The sequence below is a fragment of the Ptychodera flava genome, chromosome 7, assembly GCF_041260155.1.
Source record: "Ptychodera flava strain L36383 chromosome 7, AS_Pfla_20210202, whole genome shotgun sequence".
In the NCBI taxonomy this organism is placed as follows: Eukaryota; Metazoa; Hemichordata; class Enteropneusta; family Ptychoderidae; genus Ptychodera; species Ptychodera flava.
This window is the reverse complement of record NC_091934.1, coordinates 23492052-23516469: the sequence shown is the minus strand read 5'-3', so window position 1 is coordinate 23516469 and position 24418 is coordinate 23492052. Positions and strand designations below refer to the sequence as shown.

Below are 24418 nucleotides of genomic sequence, written 5' to 3'. Positions count from 1 at the left end.
AATTGCTAATTTGCATATTCAGTAACAGTTACTTTCGTAACCAGGGTGGTTGTCTCCTTCTTCTTTTCGTTATTTACACTTTTCACCACATTAATAAAATGAAAAAAAGAACAATGGAAGGTATATAAAGGCAATTATAGTTTCCATGTATAGAAAGTATATACATAACGCTTCAACAACTATTTAAAAGTGTATTAAAAGACCTTATTTACATCCTGTTAAATAGAGAATACGATTAATATACTGGAAGAGCTCTGACATTGCAAACTGTTTCCACACTGCGCTTTATGAGATCCTGAGAGCTTCTCAATCCACCTTCTGAACGATAATTCACTGAATTGCACAATTCGTTGAAACTTTCGCATGACTTTAAATGAATTTAGAGAGTATAATTGGAATTGCTAGTTTGCCCATTAAAATACAAGAAGAGCAGCTACTGACATACAGAAAAATCTGTGACCCTCGGCAAAGTTTTAGTTTCTACAGACCCCATATATATATTTGAAGTGGAGAAAGACGCTTTGTGTTATTAAAGGGCCTGAATTACTTATCTGGAGCGATTAACAGTTAAGAATTAAAGAGCAAAAAGCAAATAAACAAAAGAAAAGGTATATACAAACGATAACCTTGGCCATATTATGTAAATTTCTCAGTAAATACGTGATATGCAAAATTTTCATCTCCTAATCCTGATAATTGATGGCCATTCTGTATCAATGGAGCCTATATTCGGATGAGTTCAGTGCGTAGATGATGGTGTATTGTTGCACTAGTAATATATAGGTGTACTCTTTCTTCCTATCTAAAAAATAAACCTTGTGTTTTTTGAAAGTCACAGTCGATGACAAAACATCATCTTTGTAGTTCAATGCTATAAAGAACATTAATTTGAATATATTCTGTTGTCAGGTCTGAGGGTCAGGGGTCGGTTTTGTCCTGTTATCTAATAATCTTGAAGTTCTAATCTATTTCTTTTCGCCGGCTTTTTCGAGGTCATCGTCATCGCCATCATTATCAGCGTCATCAAACGTCCTCGTTGCCATCAGCATCGCCACCATCGTCAAAGTCGAAGTCATCGTCAAGATCGTCGTCGCTGAAGTCCTGAAATGTGACGTGATTTGATTTCAGTGCACAGGGTTCAATGTGAACGTAGGAAGGATCAGTGTGAATATCATTCGTCGAGTTTGAAGAAATCTGGAAATGGCTGCAAACTGGACATGTGATGTCTCACTTCCCTTCACTACATTTGGCTACACGTTAATATCATTTGCCCGTGAGCGTTGTCAATTGCTTAACTTGTTTAGATCAGAGAATCATATAAATTTAGCCTCCATAGTGGTGTTACGATGATTGTAAACGTGAATTAAAGGGTGATAAGGCCGTTGGTAATAATTGTATGTTTTTATTGAAAAAATATAACAAATTCAATCGACAAACAACCACACAAACATTCGCTAAGAGAGGTTTTCTTACAAGATATCGTATTTAGGGTCAACGATTAGTGAATATATCCACAGAGTAACATAGACAGAGTAGCAACACTTGCATGCCTTTTGTTCCATGGTCGTCTCGGTAGACTATTGGCTTTTCATATTAAAATGAGCTCCAAAGGTGTTAAACTTTTTGGAGGCTTTGTTTGTGGTTGATGATTACACGAGATTATGCGAAAAATACGACGAGATGGCATCGTACTGCCAGTCGCGTAGCAACCATAGTTACTTTGTGAGCTCTCAGGCCAGAAACACTGCTTCACGCCAATCAAAACATAACACGGCAGCAGTTTCATAAACATGTCCTTCCTTGACGCACGTGTAAAAGAGGGTACGACTGACCGTAAACCATTGAGTAAAACCAGACAGTATCGATAAAAGACTTTCAAATTTGGTTCAAACACACTCATCATATATTCATAAAAATATGAGAGGAATTTTTAAAACGGTAAAACTCGTTTTCCTGAAGCTCAAAACACTCCCTTTTCGCCAGCACGTCAATTCTGCTCAGCACCACACGACAACAACAACACAAACTTTGCCGAACATACTTTCGCTTAACAATTGGCGAAAATCCGAAAACTACCGAAGGATTCATGGTCGGCACTCTTCGGAAAAGAGAGGCGAGAGCAACCTGAGGCGAGGCGAACATGAATGGGTTACGTAACCGCTTCACGCCTTAAACAATACCCGTTGCCACTCTATCTATCTTTCTCTATGATATATCGAAATTCTGACAATATTCTTTTCACCTTCGAATGATGAGGTACATCAATCTCTTTTTCAAGGAGGATATAGTAATTATGTTATATTTTCGACAAATGTTTTCAAAAGCCATATGCATACCATTTCCAAGGAAGTTAATGGAATAAGTTGCATCTGTGCTGGCATAAAAGAGAATGCTGAAATTGACATGTTATATTATATTATTACGCAACCATTTGCCGGTAACCTCACTTTGAAAAGTATCTACTGTATTAATTTTTAGGATCTACAAACGCCCGCATTCCAGTTTACTCTTGAACTTGGAACATGTAAGATAATCAATAATCATGGAGCATACTTTTGACAAATAGCTTTGAAATTCAGTGTCAAGTTTGAAATTGTTCGGAAATAATTACAATTGAATAACCCTTTGAGCACATATAAAGGCTAATTGTGAATAACCTCATTAACTGTACTGTACCCCATGATGTATCGAAATGGTACCACAATAATCTACCTACCGTGTCATCATCGAATTCATCGGTTCCGAGATCGTCTTCACCGTTCGAGTCCTCATCACTATCGATGTCATCCGGGTCTTCCTTCTCGTCGTTGACGCCGTCATTTTGATCGAACGGGATGACGTCAGCTGTTGGCAAAAAATATCCATGACAACGTTCTTTTAATTTGAAAATGGGTAAAGTTGTATGATTCCCGCTTAGGATTTTCCGTTGTGAACCATTTGCTTAGCGGTGAAATGAAAAATTCTAGTGTAGCAAATTTCATTTCTATCGCTTGAGCGATTAACCCTTCGAGCGCCGTAGTCAATTTTTGTTGCCATATTTATAAGATATTCCCAATCAATTTTTTTTTTGAGATTTTTGCAAAAATTTTGCTAAGAAACTGTAGCCGATGAAATATGATGTCCATTTGGTCCAAATTCATCAAAAAAATTACAGAAAAATTCATGAAAATTGGTAAAACGTTGCACTATAAAATTTTGGTCAGACAAATTGCGGCACTCAAAGGGTTAAGATGGTCTGCGCCTCAAAAGTGAAAGACTTAAATATCGCTCAAACTTTCCTCAATTAACGTTGCAACCATTCTCTTGCCAAACCAAGAATAAAATCACTATCTGTCATATCCGGTGTCGTATCGTTCAATGCCAACAACATATATCGGTTTCTGTTCATTCAAGACTGCCCTTTGAAAGCTCAAACTCAGATTCAATTACTGACAATATACGCACCCATGTCTTTGTAAACTTGTGGTCCATTTGGAGCCGTCTGTACTTTTTCAGTGCCTGGTCCTTTCAAGGTGAAGGTTACCATCGAGCTAATACTATTGGATGCGACAGCAATGACGTCATCTCCACAAGCAAACTTGATCTCGTTTGTCTAATCATAGAGAGAACCGGTAGTGAGAAATCTATAACAATATCACACTAACTGTAGATGTATACAGTATGGTCCGTATGTATGTATGTATGTATGTATGTATGTATGTATGTATGTATGTATGTATGTATGTATGTATGTATGTATGTATGTATGTATGTAGGTAGGTAGGTAGGTAGGTAGGTAGGTAGGTAGGTATGTAGGTAGGTAGGTAGGTGGGTTGGTGGGTGGGTAGGTAGGTAGGTAGGTAGGCAGGCAGGCAGGCAGGCAGGCAAGTAGGTAGGTAGATAGGTAGGTAGGTAGGTAGGTAGGTAGGGCTAGGTAGGTAGGTAGGTAGGTAGGCAGGCAGGCAAGTAGGTAGGTAGGTAGGTAGGTAGGTAGGTAGGTAGGTTGGTAGGTAGGCAAGTAGGTAGGTAGGTAGGTAGGTAGGTAGGTAGGTAGGTAGGTCTTGGTAGTTTGGTAAGCCGAGGTAGATACGTAGCTAGTGAGGGGGGAGGGAGGTAAGGGACGAACGGATGGATGATATAAGTTTAATAATTATGGTAACACCCTAATAAAATGTTAAACATTAACTCTATGTGAAATGTAATTAAGTATCAATATAAGGTAATTCAACCTCTTCCAGGGTGAATCCAGCAATTCTGTCTCCATGGATCAGATCCCACAGTATGAACTCCCTTTCCTCGGAGCCGCTGGTGAAAGACAGTAGACGACGTTCGTCGTCCGACACCAGCAATCTGTCGACTTCAAGTCTCGCGTGACCGGGTAACTTGACAAGTGGCTCTCCTGCTTGGAAGAATGTAAAGAAATATGTTTTCACACATTATAATTTCTTTTCTATAGACAAAGCTTTTCCTTCATCGATATACGGAGCCGTGACAATGTCAGTGGCTTCTGAACCGGCAACACAAGAGAGCAACGTTCGTTGGTAATCGTTTCGGCAATTGCATACATATTAACATATATCGAACTTCTCTTTCAACTCAAGCAGCTACAGGCTCTTTCCAGTAAGAAGACTTTGAAGATGAGGTTCGAGGACGTGACACATATAAAATTGTCAGTTACAAATTTCAAGGGTAAAATATATTCGAAGTCTGTAAAATGGTTTACAATACTTATATTGCGTAATTACAGCAGTAATTCAACGTCACAAGTTCGTTTCTCTCATCATGGTGAAAAGGGAGATGGCAAGATAACCATACCACATACCTGACAAGAGACTCCATATCCAAATCGCCGTAGTGTTATCATAGTAGCTTACGATTAACTTGTCGCAACCGCAAGCTACAATTTTATTGAGCGATCCCGTTGACTCGTGTTGCAAGGTGTGCAGGTACTGACCTGAAAGAGGAAATACGGTTTACTGAAAAGGGGACCGGTCACACCTCTGACGGTATTATTGTCTCCCTGTCTCTTTTATGTGCCTGTCTGTCTGTCTATCTGTCCGTCCGCCCGTCTGCCTGTCTGTCTGTCCTCTCTCTCCCTCCCTCTCTCTCTCTCTCTCTCTCTCTCTCTCTCTCTCTCTCTCTCTCTCTCTCTCTCTCTCACCTGTATTCAGGTCCCATACTCCGGGGCTTGGTTTCCTCTCGTCATCATTGTAATTAACATCACAACAGAAATAGCGTTCGTCGTTGGAAATGGCAGATTCTCCCATATCCAGTGTTGGTTTGTCGGTCTCGTCAATGGTGCCAGGCCTCACAGGCAATTGGAGCATTCTACTAAGCTTTCTGTTCGGTACGTCCCAGACATACACGTGCTGTTCTTCGTCCTCCAGTTTTGAAATAACCAGACGGCCGCTACCGCCGGACTTGGCCTTGAAATCTTCAATGGTCTTCGATTCCTTGGTGCTCTTCTCGCTGTGTCTGAGGAGCTGGATGACTTTGCCAGTCTTGATGTCGTATATCTTAAGATTTCTGTTATTCCTCGTCCCGGTGACGACTTCGCTCCCGTCGTTGACGATGTAATGTTCGTAGTAGGAAAGCTTTCCCGTGAAAACCCGCTTAATCTCACCCGTGGTGTAGTCAACCAGTTTGAGTCGCCTGTTGATCTTACTGAGCGCCAAACGGCTGTCGATTACGGTCCAGTCGAATTTCCGCTGCGTTCCAACCGTCGGTTCAGCTAGCCGCAGCAGTGGTTTCCCCGTGTTGCAGTCCCAGATTGTGGCAGCGTACAGCTTTCCCTGCTTCGAGTGGACGATGATGTACCGTTTTTGATCGGGTATGACTGCCAGATCAAGAATTTTCTCTTCGTCATCCTCTTCATCACCGCCACCCTTCTTTCCGCCTTTTTTCTTCTCTCCGACTTTTGCTTTTGTTTTCTTTCCCTTGAGGGCGCCCTTGTAGAACTGCCAGTCTCTGCGAACCAAGTCCTTCGATGAATCGGGTCTAGTGACGTCCCATATGCGGATCAAGTTGTCCACAGCCGCAGTGATGATGACTTTGGCGTCGATGCTGATCGCTCGCTCGGTCGAATTTGGGTGATCGGCGCAGTAGGACCGCTCACCGGTCTGGAGATCCCAGACGCAGACGTTCGAACTGTTGGGAAAGAGAAGGTAGCGGTCGTTTGGTGTGACGTAAAAGTGCTGACTGAAATCGCTTTTCTCCCCCTTCAGGGTTCTGACCAGCTCTTGCGACGTTGCATCAAAAATTTTCAAGTCGTTGTCATGGTAGTTGGAGACGATGATCTTCTTGTCGCCGGTGACAACAAGCGCGCTAATTTGCGTCCGATCCTCGTCGCCGTCGTCGTCGATCTTCACATCCGGGTACACCTCGACAAAGTCCGGCCTCCTCCCGACAGTCGACAAGTCAATCACTGCCATCATATTCCACCTCTTTTCCAAACTTTCGTTGTAGTAGGCAACGATGTCCCCCTTCGCGTCAATTTGAACTTCTTCGTAATATTCCCTCAACACCTTCGAGTCCAGCACCCTGGCAACGCGATCTCCAGTGATCACGTGGTACGCGAAGACTTTCCGGTGACAAGGAATGACCAGGACTTCCTTCTTGGCGCCGGCTAAAGCGAACGGAATGCCGGTTGCCGAGTCGTCCTCGTGATACGGAGTCTCGCTGTTTACCTCGGCTATGGTGTCCGATCGAAAGATCTTTACACTTGTCTCATAGGACACAGCGAAGTGTTTGTCCTCATTGCAGAAAGCTACCTTCTTCACGTCTTCCTCTGACTCTATGCTTTTTATGAGAAAACCACTCTCCACGTCCCAAATCTTGAAGGTCTTTTTGTCGTCGCCTGTGAAATAAAGTGATGCAGTTCGATGAACTTGACCATTTTGCATGCTCGCAATTTCAAACTCCATTAGCAGTAAATTTTGACGAAACAAGTAAAAGCTCCATAACATGGAGAAGATACGTTATGGTGTTCTTCATGTGTGTGAGGAGAAGAAGAAAAAACGTGCTTATTTTGTGGAGTAAATGCTGTAAAATATTGCACAGCTGTTGCACCTCTAATCGACGCAATTTACTACACTTTCTCATTCTAGTAACGATTATTAGCCTGGATAACGTCAAGTATACATTGCTTCCGAGTCTGAGACGCAGGTGTATTGAAATGGCTAACGCTAGCATTTACAAATGAACTTATCGGTAGCATGGGACGATACATACTCTGTCTGACTCTACAAGTCAATCGTCACGCTTTAGAAGCCACTAAGTGACGTTGATATCACTCAAGACAATATTAATATATCGGAACATTTATCACCAACGTACGTTCAAAACATTACGTAGCTAGTCTTCAGTTCTGATCGCCAAATTGCCCTGATATCTACAATTTATACAAGAACATAAAATTTGTAACTGAGTATCTTCTTACAAATTTGCGCAGAAAACGTCTTCCCGGAAATAGTCCGTTTATTTTAACTTTATTTTTGGCCTGTTTTATACCTTTTTGTTTATATTATTCCAAAACAGCTTGTCTACCTAGGGTGACTGGAATATGTTAATTATTCAATACAATCCTACATTTACACTACAATTATCCTACATTTATACTATATTCCTTTTATAAAAACGGTCCATGCATGTGAATAGAAAGTTTGAATCGAGAAAAATAATGGAATTATGACAAACGACAAAATAATCAAAAACGAGAAAATTTACGATTGATGCACTGTGTGAACACCGCAGTCAAAGAAGAATAAACGTCACTTCCGGATTTGGTATCGCTAGAAGTGCTTGGTAGGTGAGACAAAAAAAAGTCTTTAACGCACTCGATATCAACAGACTTGCATCCGCAGTGATGTCAATTGAATTGATGGTTTCGCTGTGGCCTGCTAAGGTGTTCAACAGCTGGCCGCCTGGGGGCGTCATGAACGGGACGGACGGTAGCAAACAAGGCATGGGTGGGTTCTTCGCTTGTTCAAGTAGTGCCTCCATGCCCTCCGTCTAAAGTTCCAAATTTAGAAAAGAAATCGCCTTTGTGAGTCCCTTATACAAAGAATCGTCTTTGAGGACTATAATTATGACACTGTTAAGGTGATAAAAAATTGTTAATACACACTTGTTGATCATCTCTGAAAACAACTGTTCATCACAGCACTCTTTATTTGAACTCGAAAGCCAGGTTTGTATAGTTGCCAACATTTCTTAGTATTCTGATTATAAATTATTGCTCTATTGTACATCATTGCCGCCACTTGAGGGGGATCTCGGGGTGAATGTGAAATTCCGCAAATCACGGCCAGAAGCCCAAAACATTCGTCATATTTTTCTAGTAACAACTTGTACAGAAGTCACAAAAGTGAGACCAAGTTGAGAAGCAAAACTACCTTATTAGATACCCTGATTTAGCCATGAACAGTTGAACATGTGACATGAAGGAAACACTCCGATGAAAAGTAACAATGAAATTCTCTCTCTCTCTCTCTCTCTCTCTCTCTCTCTCTCTCTCTCTCTGTCACTCTCTCTCTCTCTCTCTCTCTCTCTCTCTCTCTCTCTCTCTCTCTCTCTCTTTCTCTCTCTGCCGATAGTTGCACTTGCCTTTGAGACTCTGGCAATAAGCTGCGGAGCTAATTGCGCGGGATCACGTTCAAGCGCATCCTTAGAAAGACGCATAAGTTGGAACATTAATGTTATCTGCTTGTCGTCTGGGTACTTGCTAGTTGCCGCCGTAAAATCTTCCAAAACATTTCTGAATTTTTAAAACAAATGTTGAAATCTGAGTACACGACAACATATCCACATCCTTGGTGAGTCATAAAAAATTTAAATTACCAGTTCCTGTTTCCCCGATTCTGCGTGTGTCTGTCTGTCTGTCTGTCTGTCTGTCCGTCTGTCTCTCTGTCTGTCCGTCCGTCTTCCCCTTCTTTTTATATGTTTGACTCTCGCAAATCGGTTTGGATTAGCTTTAAACCTCAGCGAAAAATTTGGTCATATCATCGATATCACTTATGCTCATGAAATCTACGGCCATTTTGTCGAGTCGGATTAGTGACGACAATCGCAATCACAAATTGGTAATTAAAAAATATATGTGAAGGTTCGGCGCGTTGCCTTTCTGCCTCGATAAAACTATCTGTTCGAGCCGTTCCGACTTTGGTATTCGACGTTCGTGATATTTCCCACACTACAGTTTAAAATAATGTATTTTACAATTTACCTCAAGGATGTGCCTTTCATTTTAGCGCATATCCATTCCAGACTGCAGAGGGCGCTGTCTTTCAGTACCTGCAGCTGGTCACTTTCCAGCAGGTGATGGGGGAGCTCGTTGAGTTTGCGCAGGTTGTACGAATTCTCTTCGAAGAGCAACGGTTGCGCTGCTACAAGGCGATCGACCTCTCCCTTCTCGCCGTTCTTATTTACATATGGTTTGTTGACACCTACGGCATGGATAGCACAGGAAACTCAGATAAAATTCGACAGCTTGGGATAACTCTACCGATCATACTGGTATGCAAGTACGATGAACACGATTGGAACTAATTTGGAATAATTGGATTGTGAAGTAATGCCGATTTAATCTACAAATGTTATCTCATCTACTTTTCTTTTTACATTACACACTTGTTTTTATGGGTAATTTGTATTATTGCAACATTCAACTATCTAGCAGCTAAAACTTTTGAGAAATTTAAAAAATATGAAAATCCAATTATCCCAAACAAACTAGTTCCAATCTTGTTGATTTACAACTTTGCTTTACAACAGCTCACTTCAGAAAGTGCAATATAGCAAGAACAAAACTAAATATTGCGTGAAACATTGTTTCCAATGTCTTTACCTGCAGCTACTGGGGGAAACATAGTGTTTGTAAAATATTCCATGAGAGACAGCTTATTATCTGAACTTAAAATGTACAAAAACTTCCCTCTATAAAATCTAGGATAACACAACTTCATTACTGAGAAAAGACCTTTCGCAGTCAACGGGAAATGCGTAACAAATCATAGGTCAACTCCTAATGTCGCACTACTTTATGTGCAAATAGTATGGGTTTTTTTCACACAGATGTGAAATGAAAATATCAATATTTTGAGTAGTTTATCAATTTTATACAGGAATATAGCCAAACTACAGTTCTCTACAAATTTGGCTTACCGTTTGCCCATGTTCCCAAGAAGTATTCCGCCAACCTCGTGTGCAGGTATTTTTTCGTCCTTTCGTCACCCACATATCGATCCGCTGCCGTCTCGATGAACTGTCTGTGGTACCAGTTAATGACACGGACGCCGTCAGACCCTCTGTCCACCAAATATGGCGACAGCTCAGCTCGAATTCGTACCCATAGCAACGGCGGCAGTCGACGAATGGGAGGAGTCCAATATTGGTAGACGTCATTCAATACGTCATCGTCCAGGGACAGGATGTCTTCCAGTTCGTTTTCACTCAATCCGTTCTTTCCTGTTTTTGTAATGAAGAAGAAGATACATTGTGAACGTGTCCTTTAAATTATTATAGTCAACTAATCGACGAATAGCATGTATTGTGACAATAAAGGTATACTGTCCCCTGTATCGATGTTGCCACAGTTACCATGGAAAGAGAAAATCTAACCAATCACAGATTTTAAGCGAGTGGCCGCTTTTTAAAAACAGCGCCCTCACATGGGCATTTTGAATACCATGGAACACCCCTTTGACCATATATGGGCATATTTAGATTACAGGTGAATGTATACCTTTAAAGTAGAATGCGCCTCGGAGACAGATATTTTGACTGTCAAATTTACAAATTTATACGTTTCTGATCTACGGTTTTTGACGTTTCGGCTAATTTTGAAGCTCTTGGATTAAATAAAGGTAGAGTCTCATTTTTGTGAAAATCGAAAATTAAATTTGCCCCACTGAGTTATCACAGGGATAGTGGCCGTTTTGTATTTCGTTTGATAGAAATTGTTAGTATTTTAATCATGAGGCGCATACTACCTTAATGAATTAATGCTTTCGTTTAAGGGTTATGCCCCTTCGACGTGTACCCATCGGAGACTTTTCCTTACTCTGGTCCTGCGTTAAAATTGTTTGAAAAAGATTGTCATGGTACGTAGCATTTGTCCACTGCACTGCAAAGTAACCAGCCCGGTTGTGACAAACAATTATCCTTGTTGAGTTCCCTACGTCACTATCGGTGGGCAGTGATGTCATTCTTAATAGACCCGTTGTCGAAATATTTGGTTCCGAAAATAACCCAATTGAACACTCTGTTGTCAGTCTAACCATAGTTACTCCAATTGGTGTACGTAGAGTAATCGTGCTCTCAAACTGCATTGTTTACACTGTAAAAAGAGTTTATCAGTTGCATTTGATCGTTTGACTATCTTTACGACTAATAAATTAAAGGGAAACAGTCGTCGGAACTGCGCCTGTGCGAGTTTCTTGTTCACAAACAATTTATTTCGTGCACGATATCTAGATGCACCTCATATAGACTATGACAGACATGTTTAACTTTCATTAATCACCATCGTAGCGTGGACACAGAGTTTACATTGGTCGTATGGGTCCCATACGACCTTGAGCACAGTTCCGAGGACTGTATCCCATTAAGTGGACCTCTAAGAGGAGTTGCTCATAACGCTTCGGTGAGTAATAATTAGAAAAAAATTCTGGCGCACGATCAGGAATATCACGAGCTTTTAGGAATATAATTAGTAGCATATCAATGTCTACTATTACTTGATGACTACCCATGTCAATTCATACTTGAGGATAAATTATTGGCTTTCACAACTTTTCATAAGCTGACCTGTAGTCATATACCCAAGTGCACGGCTGACCAATATTTTTCCGTGGTTCCGCTCGACTCTTTCGAAAAGTTCGACAATGGCGTCACGGACGGTGAACTTCAGTTGTGTCTCCTCTGGTTTGCTGTAGGAATGCCAACGACAAGCCTCGTCAAACGAGATTTTCAGAAATAACGGAAGGGGACACTGACGACACGCCGAGACCACTGTTTCCATCTGAGATGCAGACAGACGTCGATTCTCATCGGAAAGCCACTGGTCCAAGATCTCTTGAACGTCCTTCTGTGCAAGCTTTGGAACGGCTACGAAACTGTCTTCTCCAGGTAATATGCTCTGATGCAATATGTAACGAGAGATTATACAATGAATATGACTATCAAACTGTTTGATGCATACGTTACACATACAGCATTTGGGACATTGTTTTATATGAGGCTGCTTCGGGGTTGAAAATTGATTGGATTAACGGCAGAAGTCTGGAACATTGGATAGTTGATGGATGGATGCCACAGAATAAACGAAGAATCTTCATGTGAAACCAATGCAAGCTTGACAGCCGCATCGTGTCGGCAAACTCTTGACATATTGCTATTTGGGAGTCAGACTCGTTTTGAAGCTAGCTTGTGACCTAACGAAATCAAGGATGTTTTTTCCAAGTACCCCATCCCTCCTAATTTCCCTTAACTTTTTTATTCCAGTCAAAAATTACCCAATTGTCATTTTCTCAGTTTGTGTCATATCAAGCCAAAATATGAAACAAAAAAGAGTGAGACAGATTCATCGTAATACCCACTTCATATTTCAGAGACATTTTACTGAAAATTAACCACATTTATATATGATTTTGGCCAATGAACTTCTTCTTGGAACCTATTATGGTGAGTGCGCGCCTCGAAAGTGAAAGTCTTAAACTTTTGCTCGACTTCCCACAATAAAACTTTCAACCATTGTCTTATAAAAGCAAGACCAACAGTCAGGGGTCGACGTGAAAAAGCTTAGTACCAGAGAAAAATATTACCCAACATTTACAGAGGCCGATATTTGAAATTCAAAATGGCCGTCACTGATTCCCTGTGTGTCAGCTTGAACTCCACGGGGCAAAATATTTTTTCTATATAAGAGCTATAAAATGAGGTCCCACGATAGGCAGACCAGAAAATTATTAAGAAAAAAATGAGAGCCGGTATACCTATTCCCCCAGGCACATTTTACCCTAGCATTTGAAAATTGACACGAGCCCCTGATCCTGAAACACGTATTTTTTATTTTAGCCTGACAAGTTCTTATTGGTAACTTTCATATAAAGAAGTCCGTTACAATTCTAGGATTGACACTAACCCTTAGTCTCGGATAATACTCGTATTCATCCTCGGGAAGAGTTGATAGTATGAGCTTCACGAATGGCGGTATTTCCGTCGGCAGCCACGACAGCTGCCTGGCACCGTCATCCGGGTCGAGCTGATCGAGTGAGTCCAGCAAGATCACAAGAGGGCGCTCTGCAGTCGCCTTCGACAGGTTTTCACGGAAAGTTCGAATGAGCATTTTCATGTCCTGGATAGAAAGTAAGCACATTTGATGACTTTGGCGTTTGCACTCACGGCTGTATACACACTCGTGTATTATCTGAACAAGGTCATAACTGATTCCACCCATTCAATAGTTGAACATTCCAATATACACTAAGTATACACAAAACTGTAAAAGTGGTTCAAAGTTTATAGATTTGCAGTGGACGGTTTAGGTACGGCTTTATAAGAATATGGCGAGAAAGGAAATAACGAAACGATGCATGCAGAGGTTACAGCTGGTCGTGAATGTTAGGACTACGCATGCTCAGCGTTTGTACCTTGTTACCTGACAGCTTCATGATATTGCTTTAATTTATGCAATCATTTCTCTGCTCAGATTAATATATGGTAACGTTCTGCCATGGTCAAAGTCAATACAGTCAACAAGTAAGCGTACCTCGGGAACTTTAGAATCATCTCCATACACTTTGTTTATCTGTTGTATAACGCTGTACAGGACCCTACGGATGTTTGAACTGTCCGGCGTGGTTCCCAGGAAACGGAGAATCACCACTGCGTCGCTGGACAGCCAATCACGGGCCAGTTTACCTGCCATGGCGACCACCGATGTTTTACCAGACCCAGAGGGTCCATGGACTACCAGAGGGGTCATGGTGAAGTTTTTGATGTGGTCCTCTATGAGCTGCAATGGTAGTGGGCAATAAATAATTGACAAAAACGGGTAAAACATCGGAATGAGTAATTTGAGAGCGTTTCGCATCTCTGTGTTTATCTCTTAGTTGACGAGTCACATTATTATGGTAGAGCTCAAATATAGTGTCTCCTTAATAGAACCGGGCGTTTTAATATTCCCTGCAGAAAATTTATTCCAAACATCTTTATACACGATATCGGTATGTTTTATTTCTTTATTAGATTGGAACCATAGCTTTCGTATACATCTGTTTTACAAGTTGATCTTTTATTCGATATTGTCACTTTTGTTCAATGAGTATCTGAAATAAAAATGTTAACTAACTAACTTTCCCTTTCTTACGATAGAATAGGCCTAAAATTAGAAAGTGTTGACCCTCCAATACCTTCAGCGTCTCCTCTCGTCCGTGGAACACTTTACATTTAGACTGAGCGAAGGCCACGTGTTGAATGACTTCCTCGTGGAGCGGGTCAAATAGATCACTCTGTTCGTGTTCTGTTATACCTTGTAGGATATCGTCCCGCATCTTTATCTCGAAATCCTCACAGAGTTGATTGATGTATTCCCTATGTTCGATGACGGAGTCTGGGTTAACGCCTTTGGAAAGATATTTATTGGAGAAAGAATTGAAGTGTGGAGTGTGATTTTATTAATGGCTTCGTTTCTATGAACAAATTAAATATAACGGCAGTGACAACAATTGTACATTCTAACAAGCTCACGTATGTATGTACATATGTACGTGCATATGTATATATATGTATGTATGTATGTATGTATGTATGTATGTATCTATCCATCTATCTATCTATCCATCCATCTATCTATGCATGCATAATGTATGTATCTATGTATATCTGTGTATGTATGCATGCATGTCTGTATTGCGTACATATGTATATATGTTATTCATATGTTATTTGTATATTTCTGTACATACATACGTTTGCTTGTTTGTTTAAATTCAGCAGTAGCTTATCAACTTACCTTGGTCAGTCCATTTCACCTTATATGTCGCTATATTGCCGGTTGAGACAGAGTTGTTGATTTTGTCTTTCAGGGACTTCAATAACGATCCTGCGTCACCAGTCGTCCCCTCGGTAAATCGTTTCGCCAGGGCATTCTGCTCATTTTCAACTATGTCTTCCAGAACTCGATGAAACCAGAAAGCGTTTGTCGAATGGTCACGTGAATGCAACATTCCTTTCGCTATTTCTAGCTCAGTTACTGTGGAAACAATAGATAACAGCGTTTTGTAGGTCAAATCGCACATGCGCAATCACTTGTTTACCTCTTCGACGGATGAGTTATTAGACTCTCAAGATATCTTTCACTTTTCAGCTATCTGATTTGGACTCATTAGAAGATGTAAAGAGAGTCAACTTTTTGTTTTTTTTGAAAATCGATTATATAGTTTCTTCCTCTCTCGCTCTGTCTCTGACTCCCTCTTTTCGTCTGTCTGTCTGTCTGTTCGTCTCTCTCTGTCTCTCTGTCTCTCTCTTTCTGTACCTGAGTGTTTATATTTTTCAAGCGCAGGATTCTGAAGCGCTGTCTCAGCTGCAGTGACGATGGCTTGCCGCAGCTGCAACATGGTTTCCCACCATTCTGTCTTAGCTTTGGTTATCTCCTCAACGTCTTCAGATTTGTATCCGGGTATGTTTGCACTCACAGCTTGCAGCATGTACACTGCCGGTACTTCGTTCTCGTCTATTCTGTACCACCTTACAGGAAAAAAATCAAAGTAAGCATTTTTCCACAGTGAAAATTCGTTACCCACTTTGAACGCATTAACAAGGAAATGGCATTTCGCACGATGACCTTAAGTTTTAACTTCAACAGAAAACTAAAAAATGTGCCTTTGAACGGTGGAATCTCGATTGCGCAAATCCGAGAGGTAAAATTCAAAATATTGATTTTAGTCAATGTCAAGCACACTGTTTTCCTTCACCCTAACATTATGACATCATACTTGCATTTAATTCCTACGGTGAAATTTACTATATACTAAACGATCATATTAAATCGTATGCACGAGAAACACACAAATATTTGACGTAGGCATTCTAATGTGTAACATACAGCGCAATGAACAATTTTTCCCAGGAATGCAATTAGCACAATTAAATATTCATTGGACCATAGCATGCCAGCGCAGTTTATCTGCCATATCTATTTTTTTGACGTTTCGCTCTTTTGTGTTAACTTACGCTGGCATAAACCACGCTTTCCTTTACACTAAATGAATTGCACGCAAATATAGCAACATTGTACGATATTTGCAGCTGCATCTATGTGAGCCATGCAGGCACTGATTTGTCATTACCTGTCTATGAGGGCTCCATCATCCTTTTCGACTTTGGATATGATCAACTCCATTTCAACTTGTGGAATCTTCCGAGGAAGAGGTCTGTATCCATACTTATGAGAAAGGAAGGTCTGGAATACAAAGCAAGAAAGGAAAAAAAATGAGAGAGAACATTGTCCTCTTGTCCGTAGACGTGTCATGCATTATAAAGACAATTTTTGATGAAAAGAAAAGCTTAGGTAACTCTGTGCTCTCTCTCTCTCTCTCTCTCTCTCTCTCTCTCTCTCTCTCTCTCTCTCTCTCTCTCTCTCTCTCTCTCTCTCTCTCTCTCTCTCAGGTGTTGACGCATACTCATAAACATATACATGCAGTACATAGATGGCTACATAGATACATAGATACATAGATACATAGATTATACATACATACATACATACATACATACATACATACATACATACATACATACATACATACATACATACATACGTACATACGTAGACAAATACGTGGGTACACGCATACATAAATTACGTCTTGAAATTTCAGTCCAACTACCTGCTGGTAGCCTAGCATATATGTGCACATTTTCAACTTTTCTTTATTACCATGATACTCACAACAAAGTTTGGACCGGTTGAAACGTTTTGGCATGCTTCGATTTCCCGAAGGCACAGCTCAGTGGTCATGTGATCGTCTGTAGCCTCGTCCCGGACTCCCCATCTCATGTCGACCACCTGGAATTCATATCCCCTTTCCTGGCAGAATTTCTTCAGCCTCGGGTAGACCCTTTCCATGAGTGCGTTACGCTCATGCTGCGTGTCTAAACACGACAAAGAATGTGCAAATGATGACGATAACAGAACGAATGAATGAGTGAATGAATAAATAAATAGATTAATAAATAATATCACAAGAACAACTTCTCAAACTTATCATTCGTTTTGGACTTACGGCTCCAAGACATTTTATACAGTCATCTAAATTTTTATGTAATACAGATTCCAGGCTTGCAAGGTGATTTTTGAAAAGAGAATGGTTTTAAGCTGGAGTTTGACATTGGTTATTTTATTAAACGGCAGTTTTTATAATGTTTAGACTATAGAAAGTGAAAGTAAGCGGTAAGTTGCACACCATTACAGTTTTTTTACAACACCAAGGATAGCAACTTTTTTGCAATATTTGCTACCTCGAATTCAGAGCCACAATTTGCCGAACAAAATGGCGCTTCAATTGCAAGGCGTTTTCCTAATGTACCTGTAAATGTTGAACTTGTAAATATGCGGACGATCTTTGCGTTGGACGGACACTTCTTTGTCATGTCTCCTGCTAGGATTAGCTTCAGATCTTCGCCTGTATTAACTCGTGGTGCGTTGACCTCGCCGTTACTGTGAGAGAAAGGGATATTTGTGTTTTCTGGATGATGACGTAATGTTTTAATTGCGGCTTCTTTCGGAAGTGCTACGGTCAGCAATTGTGACGTAAATGTCACGTGAGCTACATTTTTTGCAAAATTGAGAGCAAGCGTCTTGTGACATATCGACGTTTCGTTTGCAGCAAAGTCCCCATCTGAAATCAATTCTAAATTCTATTATTGCGCTGTTTACATTGGACTCGAAGTATATCTGTATGAAAAAACGCATTTATCCAAGACTCCGGTATATCATTTGAAACTTTCTGGCATTCCTATGACCTTTCTCATTAAATTATTCTATACCCATTTTGACGGGCGGTTCCGACTCGATTGTGAATCTATCAAATAACATTTACAACAAGTATATTCTCACGGGCCAAATTTCCCTTTAAATAAGCTGAAATCAGAATGTCCATTGAAAACTACAGTCGTTTTCAGTTATATTATAATTTTACAGCTTGAATTGATAGTCACAAGTCTGCCGTGCCTCGGTAAAACCTGGGCCTACGCGTATTATCATCCACGTTAAGGTTTTCCGCTCCTAGAAATTGACAGTCTTAAACTTTTGCTAAAACTTTCAGTCAGAAAACTTCAAACTATTAACTTTCGAAATCAGGAATAAAAAATAGGGGTTTTCCGTTCAAAATTTTGGTACTAGAGTAACAAATTACTCGGTATTTACCGTCATTTGGAGTTCAAAACGTGTTCTCTGTCTTAACTTTATGAGATGAACAAAATTTACAAAATTAAGCCGGTGAAAACTTGATATACGCTATGAGCTTCAAGATGAGCCGCCACAAGTAATATAGAAAAAAAATCGTCCTGACAGTTTCAAGAGTCCAAATATGTGTCCACGACGCGTATTCTACCTTATGGCTTGTTCCCGTATCCCTTTAAACTCCGCACCGCATTGCAAATGATATACAAAGAAACCCTTCATTTCTCATACATTTAGACGGCAAATGGTCGCTGTGTGTGAAACATAAGTGACCCCTTTCCTGTGATCGTTTCCTATCATAACTGTGATAGGGTCGTTGGCAAAAATATTCGAGTCGAAATGACTTGAACCCTATCAAATATCTCTACGTGTACACATGCCTATTACGTTCCAGCGGTCTTTCGTATGCTTCTTCTGTCTCTGTTTGTCACACTGTCTGTCAGTCTCAGTTGCTTTAATACCGTTCTATATTCTATATCCAGTCTTGCTTTCGATAGGTAAACTACGACATCTAATAAAGAGTCTCCACGCAAACTACATGTACACTGCCGCGATACGCACTCTAGGCTGACGTGCTATACTCACTGTCAGTTAATATTGACAGCGTTGAAAATACAAATGGTCAAGATGTTTCTGCACGTCGCTTAGCAAACACAATGTCAGCTGTCAGGGCTAGGGCTGTGGCATAAGGTGTATTTAGGTCGGCGTTTGAAATATGCCATTCAGAGAAAAGGTACGTTTACTGAAAGCGTAGTTCACTCGTTTATCATCCGGGCAGGATATTAACGTACACTCTCATTGTGTTTGTCAGCGTTGTCAGTTCTTAACGTGCACTGCATACATAGTGTTTTGATACTAAAATGAATATTTCGCGTACATAAATTACTGTTTCATGCATTTTATGACCGAAAAATCTCTGTAGCTAGTCGGCCATGCAGTCTTTGTAATATTATTGACGTGAAAGCGCACAATGCTGAGGCCGACATTGCTTTGTGCTTCATGAAATGACGGTGAATGAATGAAACAACGCACCTTATCTCGCCTCCCGTTTTCGGCTTCCCTGCGTTTCCAGCGACGCCAGGAACGCCACCTGGATGGTCGCTAGACGCCGTGCTGGGGCCACACCCCATCCCGTAACCTGCAGTCGACGATGAGCTTCGATATAGAGATATCGAGGTCCCCAACTCAAGCGCTCGAATTTTTTAAATGTCAGCGCTATAGGTTTAGTAATGTAAAAGGCGCATATTCGATCGCGCGTGACAGCCAGCCTGACCTCACCGCCCATTCAGGCTTGTGACACCGACAACAGCTTCCTTGGCTACGAATAACATAACAAAATAACGGCGCGTGTTGCTAACAGAATTCTTACTCGTGTAAGAGCAAACACTGCACCGTGACTGTACATTAAACAAATTTGCACATGAATTCCGCGATAATGTACTTGCTAAACGTCAAACCCCAAGGGCCTTAAAACAGCGAGATTATCGCTGTAAGCAGAAATGTATACACTAGAAAAACGATGTTACAGTACCTCTCCGAGGACTCATGTCTGTAGCTGCTTTTAGAATTTTTTTCATATAAACATATTAAGTTCAGAAAACCAGCGGAAGTGAATTTGAAAAAAAAATATGCCGATGTATGGTTTTAGCGTGATTATTAAAACCCGCCTGTACCGTTAATACGGTTTTGCAACTGTGAAAGCCGACGTTAGCTCATTAGCATAAACACTATGTCATCGCTTTCATCGGGTCAGCTCTGAGTGTTCTGTCGTAGACTACCGTTTTGTCGTCCACTCTTCTATACCTGGGGCACGTTTCGAGGTCCTGAGTTGTATAACCGACTTGTCATTCAAATAATTCAAAATTGTCAAGGAGGTGACTTTCTTCCTTTTATACGTCAATTGACGGCAACATGTCAAAGATATACTTTCACTTAATGTTTTCATTTCCCAGGATGGGTTGTTTGATCTGTTACTTGAATAAACACTTAGATAGAACAGCTACCCAACGGCAGAACGCGAAAATTCAAACCATAGACAGTAGAGAAACTCTACTGTCTATGCTTAAACAAAGGGTCAATTGTGACTGTGCTTTGCCTAAGGATAAAAAAAGATAAGTATGCTTTTCCGGTAACGTGCCTAGCCTCCGAAAATTAGGATAGGTAAGTCGGGGGATTTTATAAATTTGTCTTTTTGTTGGCTGATACTCACAAAAAGACGGTAATATTCAAAGAGTTTCCTTGAGTTGTTTTGAAAATGCGAAAAAGCAATGTCTAGGGTTGGCGGGTTTTCTGGAGTTGAACGGGTAAAATACCGGAAACACTGAACTAGCACCAGGCATGGCTAAAAAAAATCGTTGCCACGGAAAGATGCTATTAAAACAAGATACACGTATATGTACCTGTATTGAGATGATTGGGGGGGGGGGGGTGAAAATGACTGCAATCGGAGACACTGTTTCCGACTGGTTTGGTATCCTCGAATATCAAGTGACCCCTCTCCCAACATGTTCTTTGTGAAAAAAGCATGCCCCCTCCCTTGCAGTGATCGTTCCAGGTGACTCCTCCCTGAATTTTGCTCTCAATCATGACTGAAATTTTCCTCACTATTTCAGGTAGTGTTCGAAATGTCATCGTTGGGCATTGCGACGTTTGTGGCAGGAGCTGAGGGTTCGTGGTCTCCGAGCATGAAAGGGTAAACTTGAAAACCCGCGACCATCCTAGTCTGGACACCCTTCAGGGGCCGTGGATAATTAAAACACGCGCACAGTAAACGCAACTGACTGAGTTCGGCCTTTGGCCTCAACGACCCCCCCCCCCCCCCCAAACAAGAGTTTGGAAGTGCAAAAATCCAATCAAGACTCATTCTGTATCAGCATTCCTACAATCCAGCTGGCCTACAATCGGTATTAATTACGTTGCTATGAAATCACGCATACGTTACCCCCTCCCCCTCAAACCATACACGCCCCCTCTAAAATCAATCTTTGTTTAGCACAAACTCGACAATGACGCAACCAAAAGAAATAACACCGGTGCCGCACTGGCCTGGCACACGCCGAACAATGTAGCGCAATATTTTGCGATACATAAAAACGTGTAGCGAGATGTTGCGCTATAAAAAATACTGCCAATGTCACTGGTCGCTCCCATATAGTTATCAAAACAAGCTAAAATCGAGCTAAAAGATTTTTTTATCACAAATAGAAACAATTCCCCCAATAAAATAAAATTATACGAATTTCACCAGAATTTGATCAAATCTTACTGACGTCACCCGTAAAAACCTCTACACTAAGTTTCAACTCAATCGGACGTGTGGTTTCAGAGTTAAAAAAAATTGTTGATCAAAAATGAAAAAAATAGCCAAAAAATGCAAATATGCAAATTTCACCATGATTTGCCCAGATTTGAGAAAGGTCACTCCTATGCACTTCCATACCAAGTTTCATATCAATCAGACTTGTGGTTTCAGAGAAGAGATTTTTTGACCAAAAATGGGAAAAAATTACAAAAAAATTCATGAAAAATAGCAAGTCCAAGATACTGACCCAAGATGTGCACAATCATTTCAGGTCAGCCCAAAGTACTTACATGCTAATTTTTCATCTAATCTGCTCAGTGGCTATTGAGATTTTCAATAAAATATAAACTTGTAAACATATATACATATGGCTATGGGAGCTAACAAATGACCCAATGGTCAACAGAGCTCTGCTGTGTTATGAAGAGAGCAACGTTTTGTGACATATGTATTGATGAAGAAGGTTGAGATCTTTGATAGCTCATTTCAGGATGGCCTGACCTAAAATGGCAAAATTAGCTGCAAAAATACAAAATTGATGATTTCATCATAATTATGTATAAAAATGTATACCAAATATCAAAGCTATCACATGAGTAACTTTTGAGAAACAAATATTTTGACCAAAAATGGCAAAAACTGACCCAAAAATACAAAAATTGAAGATTTCATAAAATTTCACTATATCACACTAAGAGAACCCCCAGGAACCTGTATACCAAATATCAAAGGCATCAGACAAGTAGTTTTTGAGAAACACATTTTTTGACCAAAAATGGCAAAAATTGCACCAAAAATACAAAATTGCAGATTTCATCATATATTCTGTATATCATATTTAGTTTATCTGTAGGAACCTGTATACCAAATATCAAAGCTGTCAGACGAGCGGTTTTGATGAAATAAATTTTTGACCAAAAATGACAAAAAAATTCCTTAAAAATACAGATTTGCTTATTTCATCATAATTTGAACAAATCAAAGTTGGGCTATCCCTAGGGACCTGTATACCAAATATCAAAGCTGTCAGACAAGCGGTTTTGATGAAATAAATTTTTGACCAAAAATGACAAAAAAATTCCTTAAAAATACAGATTTGCATATTTCATCACAATTTGAACAAATCCAAGTTGGCTTATCCCTAGGGACCTGTATACCAAATATCAAAGCTGTCTGACCAGCGGTTATGAAGAAGGAGATTTTTTACCAAAAACCGCCTTTTTTGGCACTAATTTGCATATTTTTGGCAATGACAACTTCATTTGAACAAAATCTCATCTACAGCCCATCATCCATACACACCAAATATCAAGATGAAATGTGCAGCGGTTTTGGAGTTTTTGATGTTGACGGACAGACATACAGACATACAGACATACAGACATACAGACATACATACATACAGACATTTTCCTAGCCTATAAGAATAGCTTCCATTGCCATATATACATATGGCTATGGGAGCTAAAAATGTACTGCCATTTTTGTGCACGGTAATCGAAATACAGCCAAACCCCCTCGACCCTAAGTGCCGAAGTTGTGTTTGCCGTGCGCGTATTATGCACGGCCCCTTGTGCCGATGAATGGAAAATGGCTCTTTGCGCCCTCAAAGTCCGACACATATTTGCCGGAAAGGAAAGGCGTATAACGTTTGTACCAATATTTTATCAATACGACACAAAATAATCCTGTATTCATATTATCTTGAAAATAAAACATTTAAATCCTTTTGAAAGTCAAATTGATTGTTCAAATGTAACTTCCCTTTTATTAAAGTTATGACTGCCTTTCTGTTAATACGTTTTTGATTAACCCTGAAAGACTGTGGTCAAACCTTCCAGATGGAACAGGACTCTGATATAACTATTCAGATTTTTGTCGTTAGGGGCGCACGTATACAGCGAAGGTAATGCAAGGCCAAAATATTATCGACATAAACTGTATTATTGCTTTCTTACTTCGCAAGATTATCAATGAAACTACATCTCCAAGAGTTTGCAGGAAAATACTTATAAACCGTAGTATCGCATACTAGTCTCGGGGGAGGTTCCCTGGAGGGGTTATCGCATAGAAGACGGAGGTAACCGGAAAATTCATGTGTCGCTCTAGTGAGTGGTCTTATCATATTATGTCTCACGAGCATTGAAGAGGGTGACAGTCTGTCGGATGCTATACTTAATCGCATTTCAGAGAAACAGTCTTTGTCATTCCCAAAAGCATGTGTGTGTGTGAGTGTGTGTGCGCGCGTGCCAGACCACAGGGAGCTCTCCTCCTTGTTTATGTGTCTGTTTGTTTGTGTGGTTGTGTTTATTTGTAATTTTAATAACATAACAGCGAAAAGCTGTTTGTTTATATGTGTCAATGAAGAGCAATTTATTTATTTATTTGTTTGTTTATATGTATTTCCGATGGTTAGGGTTAGGGTTAGACTGAAATCACTCCCTTCCTAACCCTAACTTAAGCCTAACCCCAACCCTAACCACGAAGGTAATGCAAGGCCAAAATATCATCGACAAAAACTGTATTATTGCAACAAATAAACACAAACACACACAAAAAAACACAGACACACATAAACAAGGAGGAAGAGCTCCCTGTGACCAGACTGCATCCAATGCAATCTGTCTTAATATAGCACATACGCAGGCTGTAGAAAATAGCTTGCAAGAATTTAA

The 24418-nt window shown here is 40.3% G+C and overlaps 1 protein-coding gene across 1 annotated transcript; it reads right to left on the bottom strand.

Annotated features, from left to right (window-relative positions):
• Positions 1-116: 116 nt before the first annotated feature.
• Positions 117-19872, bottom strand: LOC139137059 (NACHT domain- and WD repeat-containing protein 1-like). Its single transcript, XM_070705014.1, has 20 exons — positions 19475-19872; positions 17568-17698; positions 16931-17133; positions 16329-16441; positions 15515-15726; positions 14993-15232; positions 14391-14602; positions 13748-13993; positions 13121-13333; positions 11785-12115; positions 10141-10443; positions 9203-9422; positions 8584-8734; positions 7815-7989; positions 5141-6835; positions 4802-4933; positions 4209-4378; positions 3445-3592; positions 2717-2844; positions 117-1101 (listed from the first exon to the last, which is right to left on the bottom strand). The coding sequence occupies exons 1-20, from the start codon at positions 19570-19572 to the stop codon at positions 1024-1026; spliced, it is 5199 nt and encodes a 1732-aa protein (XP_070561115.1). The 5' UTR covers positions 19573-19872; the 3' UTR covers positions 117-1023.
• Positions 19873-24418: the final 4546 nt, after the last annotated feature.